This window comes from Malaclemys terrapin, chromosome 7 (genome assembly GCF_027887155.1).
Source record: "Malaclemys terrapin pileata isolate rMalTer1 chromosome 7, rMalTer1.hap1, whole genome shotgun sequence".
Lineage (NCBI taxonomy): Eukaryota > Metazoa > Chordata > Testudines > Emydidae > Malaclemys > Malaclemys terrapin.
In genome coordinates, this window is record NC_071511.1 from 1,819,212 (window position 1) to 1,834,722 (window position 15,511).

At 40.3% G+C, this 15,511-nt stretch overlaps 1 protein-coding gene across 6 annotated transcripts in view; it reads left to right on the forward strand.

The window, feature by feature from the left end:
- Window positions 1–15,511, forward strand: part of PXK (PX domain containing serine/threonine kinase like) — a 51,004-nt gene that overhangs the window by 32,419 nt on the left and 3,074 nt on the right. For 3 of the 6 annotated variants that reach the window (XM_054034541.1, XM_054034543.1, XM_054034545.1), the window contains 7 exons: window positions 626–743; window positions 1,228–1,306; window positions 3,686–3,734; window positions 4,749–4,826; window positions 6,044–6,130; window positions 6,785–6,854; window positions 7,861–7,923. In XM_054034541.1, the coding sequence (XP_053890516.1) occupies window positions 626–743; window positions 1,228–1,306; window positions 3,686–3,734; window positions 4,749–4,826; window positions 6,044–6,130; window positions 6,785–6,854; window positions 7,861–7,923 (544 nt within the window). Of the gene's footprint in view, window positions 1–625; window positions 744–1,227; window positions 1,307–3,685; window positions 3,735–4,748; window positions 4,827–6,043; window positions 6,131–6,784; window positions 6,855–7,860; window positions 7,924–8,535; window positions 8,634–12,262; window positions 12,293–15,511 lie in introns of all 6 variants that reach the window. The other 3 variants (XR_008445655.1, XM_054034544.1, XM_054034542.1) reach the window with 3 other exon arrangements.

The following is a 15,511-nucleotide window of genomic DNA, read 5'->3' on the forward strand; positions in this document are numbered from 1 at the left end:
GCACTAAACTCTCTGGTATTTTGTACAAATAGTCCTTTTTATCTACTTATTGGCTAGTTGGAAATCAGTGGGGTGTGTGGTGGTATGGGTATATATAGTATATTCAATCTGTGTTTACTGTTTGAATAATAGAAAAATGCGCTAGCTCAAGATTTCCTTTCAGTATTATGGTTTTCAAAAATCTATGTTTTGTAGAAATAAGGGTTGTGTGAACAGAAAATAGGTCAATTATTAGGTTAATTAGCTGAATTGTCACCTGCAACTGAAAATGCCAAATAGATGACTTGTGAAGGGGTTATTTTATTAGAGAAGCCATTTGGGCTAGGTGCAGTTTGTGTACATAGTAAAACTGTTCTTCCCCTCCTCCAAATTTAGCATCTAAATAGAAAAGATAGGCAAAGCATGAGAGGATTGGGATTATGTTTATCAATGGGGAACTGAGGCACAGAGACTAAGGGACTTGCCCCAGGTCACACAGTTTGGTGGCAAAACTAGGAATTGAACCCGTATCTCCGTCTTGTGCCCTAACCACAAGTCCATCCTTCTTTAATGGAGCATTGTAAATATTGAAACTGAAATGTGCAAAATTGCTTGATTCTAGCAAGCTGGGCTTTTGTCTTCCTAGACTTTAGAAGGTGTTGATGTACATTGCTTTGGTCACTTACTGTATGAAATGACGTATGGGAGACCTCCAGATTCAATCCCAGTGGACGGCTTCCCTCCTGCTCCATCCGCATCAGTCGGTCAGTATACTATTGGGGAGGTATTAGTCTCTGTTTAAAGTAACTTCAATTGTCTGCCTTTCTTTTAATCCAACTATAAAGGACATATTTGACTATACTAGAAACCTACTTAATATGTCTTGTAGCTTTAGAAGGAGAGTTCTGAGGCTGGATAATTTATTTACTAAATTAACTACAATAGAAAATGTACCATACCTGTACGTTTCTGTGTTTGTGAGATGCCTTTTCCCTGAAGAAATATATATGGCACATAGATACACTGAGTTGCTTTATTATTCTTTCTTTACTACACAGTTTCTGATCATCTGGTAAAAGTAATATCTACTGCTCCTGAACTGTTTTAGTTGAAAGGTTAGTTAGGGAGTGTTACACAACAGTGCCTAATCTGCTTTCCTTGGTTCGGGATAAAAATGTTAGCAAATGTGTTCCTGCTGTATAAAAATCTGCCCATTCTTTCTCTTCCTTCCTTCCTTCCTTTTTAAAGTGGCTGTTTTGGAATCCCTACTCTCCTGTGAGGCCCTAAAGAATGGTATGCCAGCTGTCTCCAAGATCTTACAGATGTCGTAAGTTCTCGTTGCCTTGTTTTTTGTAGACTTTAGTATTGTTAATTATATTAATATGAGCAAAGCTTTCTCTGTGCTCTCATCATTCATAATAAAGGGTTTTTTTGGTGGGAGGAATAACCTCTCCTAAATGAGAGCATTAATGGTCTAACTTTATTTGATGTACGTCACTTGTAAAATATGGACGATGTTCCTTAAATTATTCTGACCCTTGCTACATTGTAGCATATAATACATTCACCCACACAGGTGGTGTTTGCATTTTAATGAAGGACTTCTGATTTTTCAACTTTAATTAATAAACAACCATAAAACACTCCTTATTTTATTAAAAAAAGAAAAAATTGGCATTTATCAAAAAAACCCACTGGAAATGGTTTCTTGATCTATGGGCTTGTCTATATAGAGCAGTAATATGGAACACTCGGGTGAGATTTCTAAAATGCACTAATGTGCTGCATGTTAATTGGTCCATGTAGATCTTACTGATGTACACTAAAAGTTCCCTAGTGCACTTTAGCATAGTGCTATTTAAATTGGTTCTACGTTAAAGTATGCCAGGGAACATTACAAGAGATTATTCATTACAGTATTTATTTCTGTAATGAGTAAATATATAATATTATATTATATACATACTTACTTACTTATTATAGGGTGTTCAAAGAGAGCCCTGAAAACCTCTGATTTTGGACCTCTATATAAAATTCAAATTGCTAAAAATAAATCCCCCAAAAAGGGAAGTAATTAACCCTGAAAAATATAAGCCCGGTGTACAGAGCATGTTGCTGTAATTATTTAAATAGGCCCAGCCATCCATTACGAACACATGCAAAAGTACATGGAGGGAGGATAAGAAAACATCTAAAATGCAGAAGTGATCCTTAATAGATTTGATTGGCAGTGAGCCTGCAATGTGATTAACAAAGTAGATTTTATTGCTTTGTTCAATGTTTGTGCTCAAAATAGGGAGTGGGCAAAAGTGTAATATTCTGTCCTTTAGAATTGTGGCCTAGTCCCCCGGTGTGTAGCTTGCCACACATTTTGGGGCGTGTTGTAGAGTTCCATATTCTCTGGTGGGAAAGGGTCAGTGCAGTCTTGTCTTTTGTCGTCTTCTTTTTTTATTTGAGGGGGAGAGGAAATAAACAGAAATCTGACAATAGGGAAATGGTATTGGTGTAAGAATTTATAAAGGTCATGAGTTAGAGAAGATCATCCATGTCCAGTCTAACCTGATGTGTACATGCAGCATGATTTGGAATGTGTAGGTTCTGGGTTCATATACATGCCAATACAATAAAAAATAAACCTCTCTCTCTCCTTGAATAAAATTCTATTCTGTAGAAAGAGTTTGTTTAATTTTGGCAAGGGCACATAATTAAAAAGCGGGGGTCGGGGGGAGTGGGGAAGAAATTCACAAGTAGGTTTTAAAGGGACTCTGACAACTTTATCACACCTTTCTCTGAATTTTCTACCTACTATTGTTCCTGAGTGTCTGGATCTGGGATGTTGGAGAAGTTCATCACTTTTGTGTAAACATGTGGTGATCTGCAATAGTGTCAAAATTCTAAACTATTGGTCACAGGGGATTTAACTCTGACATTTCACTGGACAACCTTCTACTGTGTTTTCAAAAAGAAATAGAAAGTAGCTGGAAATAGTCTGAAAATAGGAATATTATAACAACATTGCCCTCTAGTGTACTTCCCCTGTGCTCTGAAAAGAGGATTAATCATTTGTATTGTTGCTGCTGTCTAGTGGGATTGAATGAAATGTTTTTTCCTTGTTCAATTACTTTAACTGGAGTGTTAAAATCCAGGTAAACGGAAATGTGAAGCTTTACTCAGATGTCTTCCTTGCTCTTTATTGCTTTGAATATATAATGACTGTGCAAAGAGAGAGCTTCTTGTCAAAGAGGAGTGATCTTTTAGATGCAGTGTACCCAAAAAAACCACCTGATCCCTGTAGTCGTTATGCCATTTTAAGCAAAGGGAGAGTTGGCTGTGGGAGAGTCTGGTCTGCCTAACTAAAATTACCTTGTTTCAGCTGTCAGTGTCTCTCTTGGTCTCCTCCTAAAGCTGTTAGCTAGTCTTGCATGTTCCACATCAGAGGTGGCTACGTGTCAGGGAGGATTGCTATTTGTACATTATGACCCTCTGGATGAAAAGCACCATATACATGCCAGTGCAAAGACCTGAAGAAGAGCTCTGTGTGAGCGCGAAAGCTTGTCTCTCACCAGCAGAAATTGGTCCAATCCACTTTGTCTTAGTGCAAAGAATAAGCAGCAGTGGAGGGGATGGTGGTAATGCTGCATTCTCTTCTTGATCCTGTCTGTCTCTTGGAAATAACACACCAGCTTGAACTTTTCTTTCCTTTCAGATTATTCAGTGATATTCTACTAACGAATTCCGAGAAACCACAGTTTAAGGTAAAAGTGAACGACACTGGCGTATCATGAATTGCTGCTGACTGTGTGGTTATGTGGCTGGCTTTGGGCCTTGGTGCTATCAATCTGAAATGGGGGGTTGGGTGAATGAGATGGATGCTTGGCTCTGTTCAGGGCTGCCAAGGCACCAGTGCTGCTGTTTCTTTCAGCAGCACTTAGCAAGGGAGCTTGTTTATTGGATTCGTTCATTTGAAATGTCCCTGGGACACTTGTATGTTTTACTCATTAGATTTTTTTAAGGATGATGGTAGTTGCTGTTCCTTACTGTGAACACTGACCCAAACGTAAAGCAAACTCAGGGTTTAGGGATAGTGGGGGAGCACTCAGCACCAAATTCTGCAGATGCCTCAAACTGTCCCTCAGAAAAGAAGTTACTTGTACATAGTGGACAAGAGAAGTAAACAGCAAGATTTTCTTTGGTGGTTCTTTGTTATAAGATGAACAAATGTGAACTTCATAAAGTTCTGTAGGAGATTCAGGATAAACAATCTCTTCAAAGCATGAGTAACCTAATATAGATCCGGCACCATGTCTGTTTACCAACTACTTGCCATGTGCAAGTAGTTTCAACAGCAATGGTGAGAACAGACTCCTGCAGTATTGCATGGGAGCGTGATCTCCTTGCCACTGATTGGAACCTTCCCATAAGAAATCAACAGAACCACTCTAAACCATCAGCTAGTCCACAGTCCGATCTGAAGCCCCTTGTATCTGAACAGCTGCTAGATTAACATTGGCCTTAACTCCTCCATCATACACCATGCTCTTTTCCTGTTGTTGAGGCTTGCAGCCAGGTTTGGAGGGAGCAGTGCTTGCAGAAATCCCATGTGGTCTAAGTGGATACACAGTTATCTTCATTAAACAATCAATGTTAGAACCTGGGGACTCATCATAGATCCAGAAATTCCTCAGATTAAAAGTGGATGTATGGAGGTGAAGCTGTGTTAATTCTGCTTGGCACATCTCATACCATGATTATTTTCTTTCCTTTACCAGATTCCCACAAAGTTAAAAGAGGCATTGAAAACTGCCAAGGAATGCATAGAAAAGAGACTCACTGAAGAACAGAAATTGGTAATTTCTGCATTGCTCTCTGGTTTTCCCACAGACATTCTTTCCCGTGATCTTTTAAACCAAAGATTTTATGACAAACGGTGAAATGTTAGATTTTCATCAATAGGTTTAATAAATCTTACTGAGGTGAAGTATGCCTGCGAGACTATTGCAGTAGATGTAAGAAACATTTTAGAACAGATTCTTTTTCAATTTAATTATATTTGGGTGTCTTAAAGGTATGCTGCACAATGTAAGATAGAACATGAGTATTACATTAGAAAACACAAGCTTGTTTGTTTTTCTAGTTAACTTTATCATATTTAAAAACTACATGAGCTAAAATGGCTAATTGACAGCATGAAGCCAAACTTCCTGGCTTCTGACACTTTTGCATGATAGAGACACACGTGATTTTTGTACACTGTATTGGCTTTTGCACATGCAGATAAATACATGGACAAACTGGAGGACAGTTTGGAAATCTGGCCATATATTGTTTTCTTATTCGCTTACATTTAAAAATAAAAGTGCAATTGGTGCCCTTAATGGACTGTATTATGTTGGGTACTTGAATATTAATTTGGTAGTCTTCAAAGGGCTGTTGAAAGGTATAGGTAAGCTTGAGTCAGAAAGTCCAGATCTAAAGTTTCCTGAAGTTTGGGGGTCTGAATTGGGGTTTTTCCCCAGTCTGTTATAGGGAAGGAAACCAGATTTAAAGCTTAGGATCAGATCCAAGCTTTCCCAAATTTTGGGAGTGTTTTTTGTCTTCGGTTTTGTTACAGGCCCACCTCTAGCTGAGGAAGAGATCAGTATGAGATGTATGATCTAAGAATGCTTTTTAGAGAGAGACTATCCAGTCCATGTGGTGGACAATAATATCGTTGGAACACATTTGTTTTGCAGCACATTTGACACCCCTCCGCTCCCTAGTAAAGGAGCCATGGCCTGATTACTGCGCTTGTGCAGCTGTTGTATGCATGGATCTGCCATTGTCTTTAGTGGAATTTCCACAGTGAGTGGCTCCCAAAACGTTTCCTACGAATTTATAAATCTAACTTTATTTTAACTCTGGTCTTCAGGCCCCAAACCAGTAGCAAAGATCTAAATATTTAAAAAAAATTCAAAGCCACGAGTATTTTCTCCAAGTGTTTCCCCTTTTCTGAGGTTGCCAGATGAAAGTTTTGTACATTTCATGTGGGCTGTTTTGGTCTCTGTGTCTCTCTCATATTCTAAAGATTCACCAGCATAGACGACTGACAAGAGCTCAGTCTCACCATGGTTCTGAGGAAGAGAAAAAGAAAAGAAAAATCTTGGCACGAAAGGTAAATGGGACTGTTTAACATGAGTTTCTGGCGTGCAGAGAAGTATGTAGATTCCAAGTGTAGTATGTGCTGAAGAAATGAGAGAATAATGTGGATATGCTCCCACCCCCCATGGGGGGGGTGGGTGGAGAGAGAGACTCTGTTCTGATTGTTTTGACCTATGCAGACAGGTAATGCGCTGTGCAGCAATGTTTAAATGCTGACCGCAGTTGATTTGCAGTAACTTTAAATGAGCTAAAAGAGAAAAACTGAGTGGCTATATGAATGCCTAAAGTACATAGAACAGCCTGTCCCTGAGCTTCCCATCCCCCCCGGCAGAATGTGCGATCTCCTGCATCTGCAGTACATTTCCTGCATCTCTGGTTCTGGCCCTTGTTGTGGTTGGCAGTAGGGCCATATCACTGCCCAAAGTGGGCAGGTGGGGATGTTCCCCAGCAATGGGCAATTCTCTAGCTGGTGTAGAGTTGGCCCATAGGGCTGCGACAGCAGGAGTACGCTTGAGGGAAGAGTGTGGTTCGAGCACTGGTGATCCCCGCATGCTCTAATAACCCTTTGGGGGCTGATGCAAATCCTCATGTGTCAAAGGCATCTTGGTAAGAGCCCGCAGTGAAATGCTGTTTATTCCTGTCTTTTCTCTCCCCTTGATTCTTAAAGAAGTCAAAGCTTACTGCTGTCGAAAGTGGGGAAGAACACTTAGCAAAATACAGCAACTCAAACAATTCAGGTAACTAACAGAGCCCTTTCAACAGGTTTACAGTTCTCTCTCTCTCTCTCTCTCTCTCTCTTTTGGATTAAAAACACAAAATCAAATTGCATGCTGGTTAGAAAATCTAAAATCACTTTGAATTGTCTATTGTATACTAACAGACTATTACAAGCTTATCCTAGTATTGGTTATTTCATCATGGTCAAATTGTGGGTTTAAAAACATTGTCACTGGTAGTTTATAGTTTTATTAATAGGTGAAAACCTCTTAACTTAGTTCTCTGAGTGTTGGATGGAAGGTGTGGTGTTGCTTACAATAGCATTGGTCAGTCAATCCATTGGATACTTCATCCTTCACATGGAAACATTGTTGCAATTTGTATTTCTTGATAAGCAGTTATTAAAATGAATCCATGAGCTATGGGGGGGGGTGTTACTGCATCTGTGTCCAGTCCTGAAGATGGCTGTGTGTGGGGTAAGCCATCACCTTGCTGATCTGTCTAGTAGTGCAGCCAGTTTCTGTTAACTAAAATGATTTTGCAAGGGGAAGAAGTGCCCATCTTAGAGTGTAAACTATTCCAGAAAGCAATTTGTTGTGAAATACAGTCTGCTATCAAAGTAACTGGTGAAGCTATAGCAACTGACCAGAAAGTTCTCTCCTAGGAAGAGAGATGGGATCAGAGTCTGCAGGCAGTGGGTGGCATGCACCTAAAGGAGGGCAAAATTTAGTCTCAGACTAAATGCTGTTGGATTTCAAAGCAGCCTACCTGCTGTTGACAAGAAGTGTTCCCCATTGGAGAATTCTGAGGGTGCGGAGATGTTTGTCAAGCCTGATCTGTTCACCCACACTGTGCGGCTCGTCCGTTCAGACCGGTTAGGCTTCTGAACCCATTCCAGTCCATGGGAATTATGCCATTGACTTCAGTGGAAGCAGTCCGTAAAATCAGACTGTTTCGGCAGGCCCATGTTACTGTAATGAATCCTGAAATCACAACTGTAGTTATTGTGGTTTTTATTTTGTTTAGCTGGCTCTGGGGCAAGTTCCCCTCTGACATCTCCATCATCCCCCACTCCACCCTCTACAGCAGGTAAGTGAAAGAGACACTGCAGTGTTGGTCTGTCTTCTGTTGAGTTTTTCTAGGGCAGGAGATGATCTATCATATCCTTAAGGGTGATAGTTTTAGGGGACAAGGACTGGCCATAAAAATTTACAGATGACATTTATTTACCATCTAGTGACAAAAGTTCAGACAGTTGCATTCTTCTGAGCATCCTAGATAGCCTTGTAACATACAAAGCCTTCTTCTTTAACAAATTTCCCTGTAACACTCCTGTAGATAATCTGTCCACACAATACAAATGCTAGTCTAAATCTGCACTACCCTAACCCTACCGTCATTGGTACTTTCCAGACATCCTCTGTAAGGCTCACTGAAGAGCAGCATTATTAGAGGGTGCTAATACTATCCATTTTCAGAAAGAAACATTGATGCCAACTACCTATGCAGTAGTGACTAGCTCACCTGATTTCTGGTCCAAGGAACCTGCTGCATTGAACGGCGTCAGCTCCTACATCTAGGCTACATTAGTTGGTTAGGGAAATGACAGTGTGTTTGTTGGGGTGGTTGGTTGTTCTAATTGACCTTCTAAAAGACACCGTAGTCCACAAACTTCAGCAAAGTTTTTTGTGTCAAGTTCAGAATGAGAATTATGAACTATGTCCTCTCTAAGAAGGATTCAGTCTTCCAGTTCCACTGGATTTAGGATACTAGAATGCCACTATCTGCTCCATATTCAAGTAAGTGTTGTTATCCTCCAGTTGTACCAACTTTTATTTTACATTTTGGTTGGGGTTCTCTTCTCCCCCCCCCCCCCCAGATTTGAATGCGTTTTAAAAACGAGGAATTAAATGAAAATGCAAGAAACTGTTCTACCTTTCCCAAACGGATAGATGCTTAGAAAATGGTTCTTTGTTTTGTGAAATGAAGTTAGGGTTTTTTTTACTTAGATTCATGTCTTGACATTGATGTGGATTTAAACTAAAATATGCTCTGTCAGTTTCAGCATGTGTTGGGCTTCTGTCTCATCTCTATTATGAACACCCTACCATATGTCACTCGTCCTTCTGACATTGTGTTCTTGGCTGCTTGATCTAGTCCATAACATATTTGATTCTATGCAAATTGTCCCTGCATGTGTGCTAATCAAAAAGTGCTGTGGCATGCAAATGGTGATGATGCTTCTGATTTGTTTCAGGCATTCTTAGTACTGCCACCATTTAAGAATGTATTTTTTTTGTAAACTAAATACATACGGGATGGTATAAAAAGACCATCTTATTTTGCATTAATTAATGGTTAAATTCACTTCAAATATTAGCTATAAAAGGAAGTTATGGGGGCTTGGGTCTCTGATTTTCACCAGGAATATGCCTTTTCCACTTCTGTGTGCAATCAAACCATTAAATGACCTTATTGGGGAAAAAACCTGACACAACTGAAGAACGTTGTTTAGAAAGAAGATACAGGCTACAGAAGCAGCATTCTGTATTCCCCATTCCCTGATTTCGACTAAGGACGAAAGTTTCATGGGGGCACTAATTGGTGAGGTGACTGGCAGAGGTGTCGAGCTTTTCTCCTCTAGATTTCTGGTCTGGATCCTGTTCATGTCAGTGCAGTTGATTAACTTTGTGGAGGAAAAAATGATCTGGTTGAGCACTGGGTTAAGAGTCTAAATAACGAACTGTATTTAGACATCTTCATATATTGTAGCTGGAGTGCTGTACTGAACCCTCTGGGGTAGAACTGGGTAAGTGACATTCAGTGCTGTGCTTGGGGAATTAGCCACATCATGGCTCTAAATTAGAGGAAGTAAGGGTAGATTGTCTTCTGTGGTGCCTTCTCATTAGCAATTAGAACATGTAGCACTTAGCAGCTAGTGGAATGGAAACCTAATGGCCTAATCTAAGTGGAATGAAGGACCTTACAGTGGTGCCTAATGTGCAGCCTCTCCACTAGCGGGATTTGAATAACTTTTAATGTATTGCTTACTGAGGGGCCTGATCCTGCAAAGAGCCATGTACCTTCATCTCCCTTCTCTTCATTCAGGGTGAAGGCAAATCAGTCCTCAAATATGCAAGGTCAAGCTGGTCTGTTTCCTAGTTTTAATATTGCCACTGCTAAAGCTGCTAGCAAACAATAATGAGCAATGCGAACAAATATCCATGAATAATCTTCTGAATTTCTCAGTGATTTCCCTTTGGCTATGTTCATGACCCTTTTGTGTTTGCTTTCAAACACTTATAGTGCAGAGAGTGAATTTCAAAGACTCATACATGAGTATTCAGAGAAATTTGGACCCATAAATGTGTTTCGGTAGTGCTTGTGTGCATATCCACTCACGGAGCAGAAACAATACTATGTGACTTTAATAAATTACAACGAAGCAACATAACTCAAATGTCTGTTCATAGAGCAAAAAGTTCCAAAAGATTAATCAATTAAATCTGAATAACGTGTGCAGAAAACATGGCTGGCTAACAGACATGCTGCTAAGAGAAGGAGACTAAACTTGTTGTAAATTATTCTCTCAGCTTTACTATTAAATCTTTTTGAGATACCTTATTTAGGTGGTGGCAAATGCTGATTCTAATACAGGTTCCTCTGGCTCTGAGCTTTTGGCTAGAGTGATTGTCGTCACCTCTTGCATGTTCAGTGTTTTTTTTTTTTTTTTTTTTTTTTTTTTTTCCTGACTGCATTAATTCTGCTCTCACTTAAAAATCCATTCATTTTCTGTGATCGGGAGTTGTACGTAAAGTCGATGGGATGGAGGATGCTATAAAGGAATATAACTCATTCTTCATTGCATGGCTCCTGACCCCAGTAAGCATTAATTAATGAGCCAGCTTATCTAGGAAGGAAGGTAGAGGCTGAAAGATGACACCTCTGGTCGATTCAATTTCCCTTACTAATGTGAGTGGCCCCAATTGCCTCATGGGTGTTCCTTCTTCCTTAGGAACAAAGAATGTCAGCCATGACATACAGGATGGGGGACTCTATCCTGGGAAGCAGTGACTCCAAAAAGGATTTTTGGGGTCCTTGTGGATAATCAGTTGAACATGAGCTTCCAATGTGACGCTGTAGCCAAAAGAGCTAATGTGATCCTGGGATGCATCAACGGGAATCTCAAGTAGGAATAGAGAGGTTGTTTTACCTCTGTATTTCGCAGTGGTGCAACTGCTGCTGGAATCCTGTGCCCAGCTCTGGTGGCCACCAATCAAGAAGGATGTCGAAAAATTGGAGACGGCTCAGAGAAGAGCCATGAGAATGATTTAAAAGATTAGAAAACCTGCCTTATAGTGATAGATTAAGCTCCTTGAGTCTATTTAGTTTAACAAAGAGAAGGCTAAGGGGTGACTTGATCAGTCTATATACCTACATGGGGAGCAAATATTTAACAATGGGTTTTTCAATCTAGCACAGAAAGGTGTAACAATCCAATGGCTGGAAGTTGAAGATAAGACAAATTCAGACTGGAAATGGGACATAAACAGTGGGAGTAATTAGCCATTGGAACAAATCCCCAAGGGTCCTGGTGAATTCTCCATCACTGACCATTTTTAAATCGGGATTGGCTGTTTTGACAAAAGCTCTGCTGTAGGGTTTTTTTTGGGGAAGTTCTCTGGCCTTGTGATGCAGGATGTCAGAGCTGATGACCATCATGGTCTCTTTTGGCCTTAAACTTGTAAATGGAGTTGACCCCAGGAGCAGGATTTGGACTTGACTATGGGTGTTTTTTCTTTAGCTTTAAATCCTTCAAGGAGAAAGACGTCCTGCTGGCAGTCAGTATGCTGGTGTTCTGCCTTTTCCATCACTATGAGCCAACTTCATTGCATTAATTGTTCTTCCTTTTTTGAGCGTGTATCTGATCTGCACAATCTAAGTGTTTTAGGGTAAAAATAAATGATTAGAATGTTACATTCAAAATGAATGGATTTTATTTCCTATGGCTGCTTCTCATACAGTTTTATTATTGAATCACTCTAAGATGTACCTTAGTGTAACTAAAAGTGCTTTCAAGACCCCCAGAGCTTGACATTTGGCATTTTTGGATGGATGTGTGTCTGTGAGATTACCAACATAATGTTTCATCAGTCAATAAGGATTTTAGTACAGAAAAGTGTAGTTCATTATATTACGTGCACAATTATTTGGCTGATTTTTATATAATGAGCATTTTAAAACTGTTCAGAACCAATACATTCTAATTCATAGAAAAAAGTAGGAGTATAACCATTGAGTAACCTAACTAACTGTACAGCTAACATAGTGTGACTGAATGACACTAGAACCAGAATAATGACGTGTCCTTCCTCTCTCTCTCTCTCTCTCTCTCTCTCTCTCTCTCTCTTTCTGCTGTCTTCAATAGAGCTTACATCATTTTGAACACGAATTATCGGTAACGTAAGCTAATGCTGATTTCGCTCTCTTTAAAGATGTTCTGTTTCTGTATGAGAAAGCTGAATAGACCTTGAACTTCTCACGGCATAAAAAAGGAACAAAGAAGAAGTAGATCATAAGCTACTTCAATTATTTTAATTAAATATAGTATCTTTTAAAAACTATCAGTAAAATGATTTTCTTTGTTTGCATCTCATTCTCTTACCAACCTTTTAAACATGTAATTTTCACAATTGCTGTAGTTTTTAAATCCATTATTGAGTTTTTTTGTTTCAAGTCCAGGCTTCAGCTTTACAGTATCCGATAAACTTTCAATTCCTTGTAACAAACTCTTAACAAAAATGGCACTCTAAAAACCCTTGCTAGGTGTTTGTGTTCATTCATGAAGTCCTAGGGATAAACAAATGATTCATTGGCCCTGAGCAGCCTCCTCCAATCTATCTGTAGGGAAGGCCTCCTGCTAACCAAACTCTTGCATCAACTCACTTTCTCCCTATAGGTATTGTAAAGTATTTTCCTGCTGGACAGTAGCTGCATCTGCACCAAAGTTCTTTAGGTGAGTGAGGGTCTGTCTACACTGCAGTTAAACACCCACGGCTGGCCCATATCAGCTGACTCATGCTTGCGGGGCTGTAAAATTTGCCATGTAGATGTTTGGGCTTGGGCTGGAGCCCAGGCTCTGGGACCCCACAATGGGCGGTAATGTGGGGCCTGGGCTCCAGCCTGAGCCCAAACATCTGCACAGCAATTTTACAGCCCTGCAAGCCGGAGTGATCCGACATGGGGGTGTTAATTGCGGTGTAGACCTACTCTAAGGGTAAGTTTACACTGCCGTGTAAGCCTAGCGTTAGTAGAACTCGAGTTAGCAGCCCCGGGTTTGTTAACCTAGGGTTTGAGTGTCTACCCTCAATTATAACCGCAGGTTAGGAATCATTGAACCTTGGGTCCCAACCTGGGGTTCCAGCATCTATGCTGCGTTATGTGGACCCAAGTCCAACCACCCATATCCCAGAATTCTTGGCACCCTCCCCAAAATGTGGTCACTCCCGCCCTTGCTTGTGGTGCAGTGTGGAGAAAACTGACTGTTCACCAAACTTGACTGTGCAGAGGACAAAGAAAGTTGGCCCATGTGATTGTGGACTCCCAGAGCATGAGCCCAATGGGGCTGTGTCTACACTGCAAAGCAATATAGCTTAGACCCTCCACCCCCATGGGACAGTGGGACCCACGTTCAGTACAATTTATATATTGATGGAAGGGGGTTAGGCCTGAGCCGGAGTTCAAACCCTGAACTTGCACTGCAGTGCAGACCTAACCGCAGGGTCTCCCTTCTCAGAATGACTCAGTAGCAGGGAGGAAGGACAGACAGATGACTTGTTGGCTGACACTTTTTATAAGATGTGCTGATTGAAATGAAATAACTGTTACATTTTATAAACTAGAGTCCAGGTCCTGGAAACCTGTAGACACCTGTCAGTAAAGACACTCATGTAAGTGGGGCCCATTATGTCATACAATGGAACACATGTGATGTTTGTACATAGTTCTCCCGCCTGACTTAGACACAGTTTCAATAGTTGCAACTGTGTTAAGGCTAAATTCAGATTTAAATTGTCAGATCAACCGAAGTGCCTCTGGAATAGAGGAAAGCTGAGTTTTCCCCTTACTGCACATTGGTGCTGGCAGTTCTGTTTCCAGTTCAGTCATTATATAGTATGGAGTTCTAAAGGCTTTCTAAAAAAGTACAAAAAGTAAACTGATCTCTCCCCTTCAAAACAGTAACCAGTCTAGAAACTAGATAACATTAGTGCCGTGGACTGATTAATAAATAGTGATCCATCATTAAATGTATGACTTTTCCACCACTGTTCTCATCAAGTTTACACCTTTTTTCCTTCTGTGTTACTATTATCATTGTCCCCTTGCAGAAGTCCTGCCTTTTTTGTTCATAATCATTCATATTTGGTATTGGACAACTCATCCTTTTAGCCTCTTTAGTCTGTTATCTTCTCTGTCATATCTGATCAGTTTCTCTGCTTTGTCTCTCTCGTGCAATCTCGTTCCTTACTCAGATGCTCTTGACTCTTTCTTTGTGGCATATCATTAACGGCTAATTCCTTTGATCACAAGTTAAACAATAAGATGTGGGATGACCTCACCTACTCTGACCACTTCAACCTTAATGCTTACCGTCCTGCCTCAGCCTTTGCTGTGGATCACGATTTGTTCTTCCTTCTGCCATGAATTTCAAGTATCACTCTTCATAGTATCTTCCCACACTGTGCTGATCATAAGTGAGCCCATTAGTTAGCAAATCAGGTAGGTTGGTGAATTACATAGTGATGAATTTGGGCCATCTCTGCTTTTGAAATGTGTATTAACTTTGCTTCCAGCTCAATTGCCAAAGAGAGGGATGGAGTTAAAAAAACAACCCTCTGTAACAGAGAGATGGTCCCACTTTGCCCAGTGTGGGAGTCCTTCTTTGAACACTGACATTTCTACTGGAGAGGAGGAGAGTAAAACAAAGACTTGAAACAGTCACATTTCCATGGGAACAGGCTGTTGTTTTCCCATAAAAGGATTGTCTCCCTCATTGCAGGAGGTGCTGGTTTGTGAGGAAGGGAAACTCTTGTCCATGTGCAAGTGTCTGAAGTACAGTATCCATAGGAATGCAGTTATTCACTGGCCAAATAAAATGTTTTTGTATAAACATTCTCCTTTTTGATGTAGATTTTTCCACATAGGAACAATCTTTAAAACTGACACACATTGAAAATGTTTCAAACTAAAGTTCTTTCCATCTGGAACTCAGCTTGTTTTATTACAGCACTTATTTTTCACCACCACTTACTAGTCTGAGACTAAGCAGCAGAAAGGAAGAATGGAACAAGTTGAGAAGGAAGTGATTGCGTCACCTGCTTTCTGTTTGTGGCTGAGCATTGAATAACTTCTGAATGTCCTTCTGTGTGACTTAATTCCTTAAGTATTGTTAATGGAAATATGGCAGCACGTGGTTCTGCTTTGGTAACTATTGTTTCCCTTAGCCTCTTGTCAGATAATGGCAGTTTTCACCTGTGTTCTCTACATACCCTAAACCTGGCATGACTAAGTGCAATGCTGTATCTTTCCCATTCCCCTCTTTCCAGTTTGTCTATTGAATAGCTCCTATCACCAAAAAAGTACCTGGGTGTTGGATGTAATCCTACTTCCTCCACCC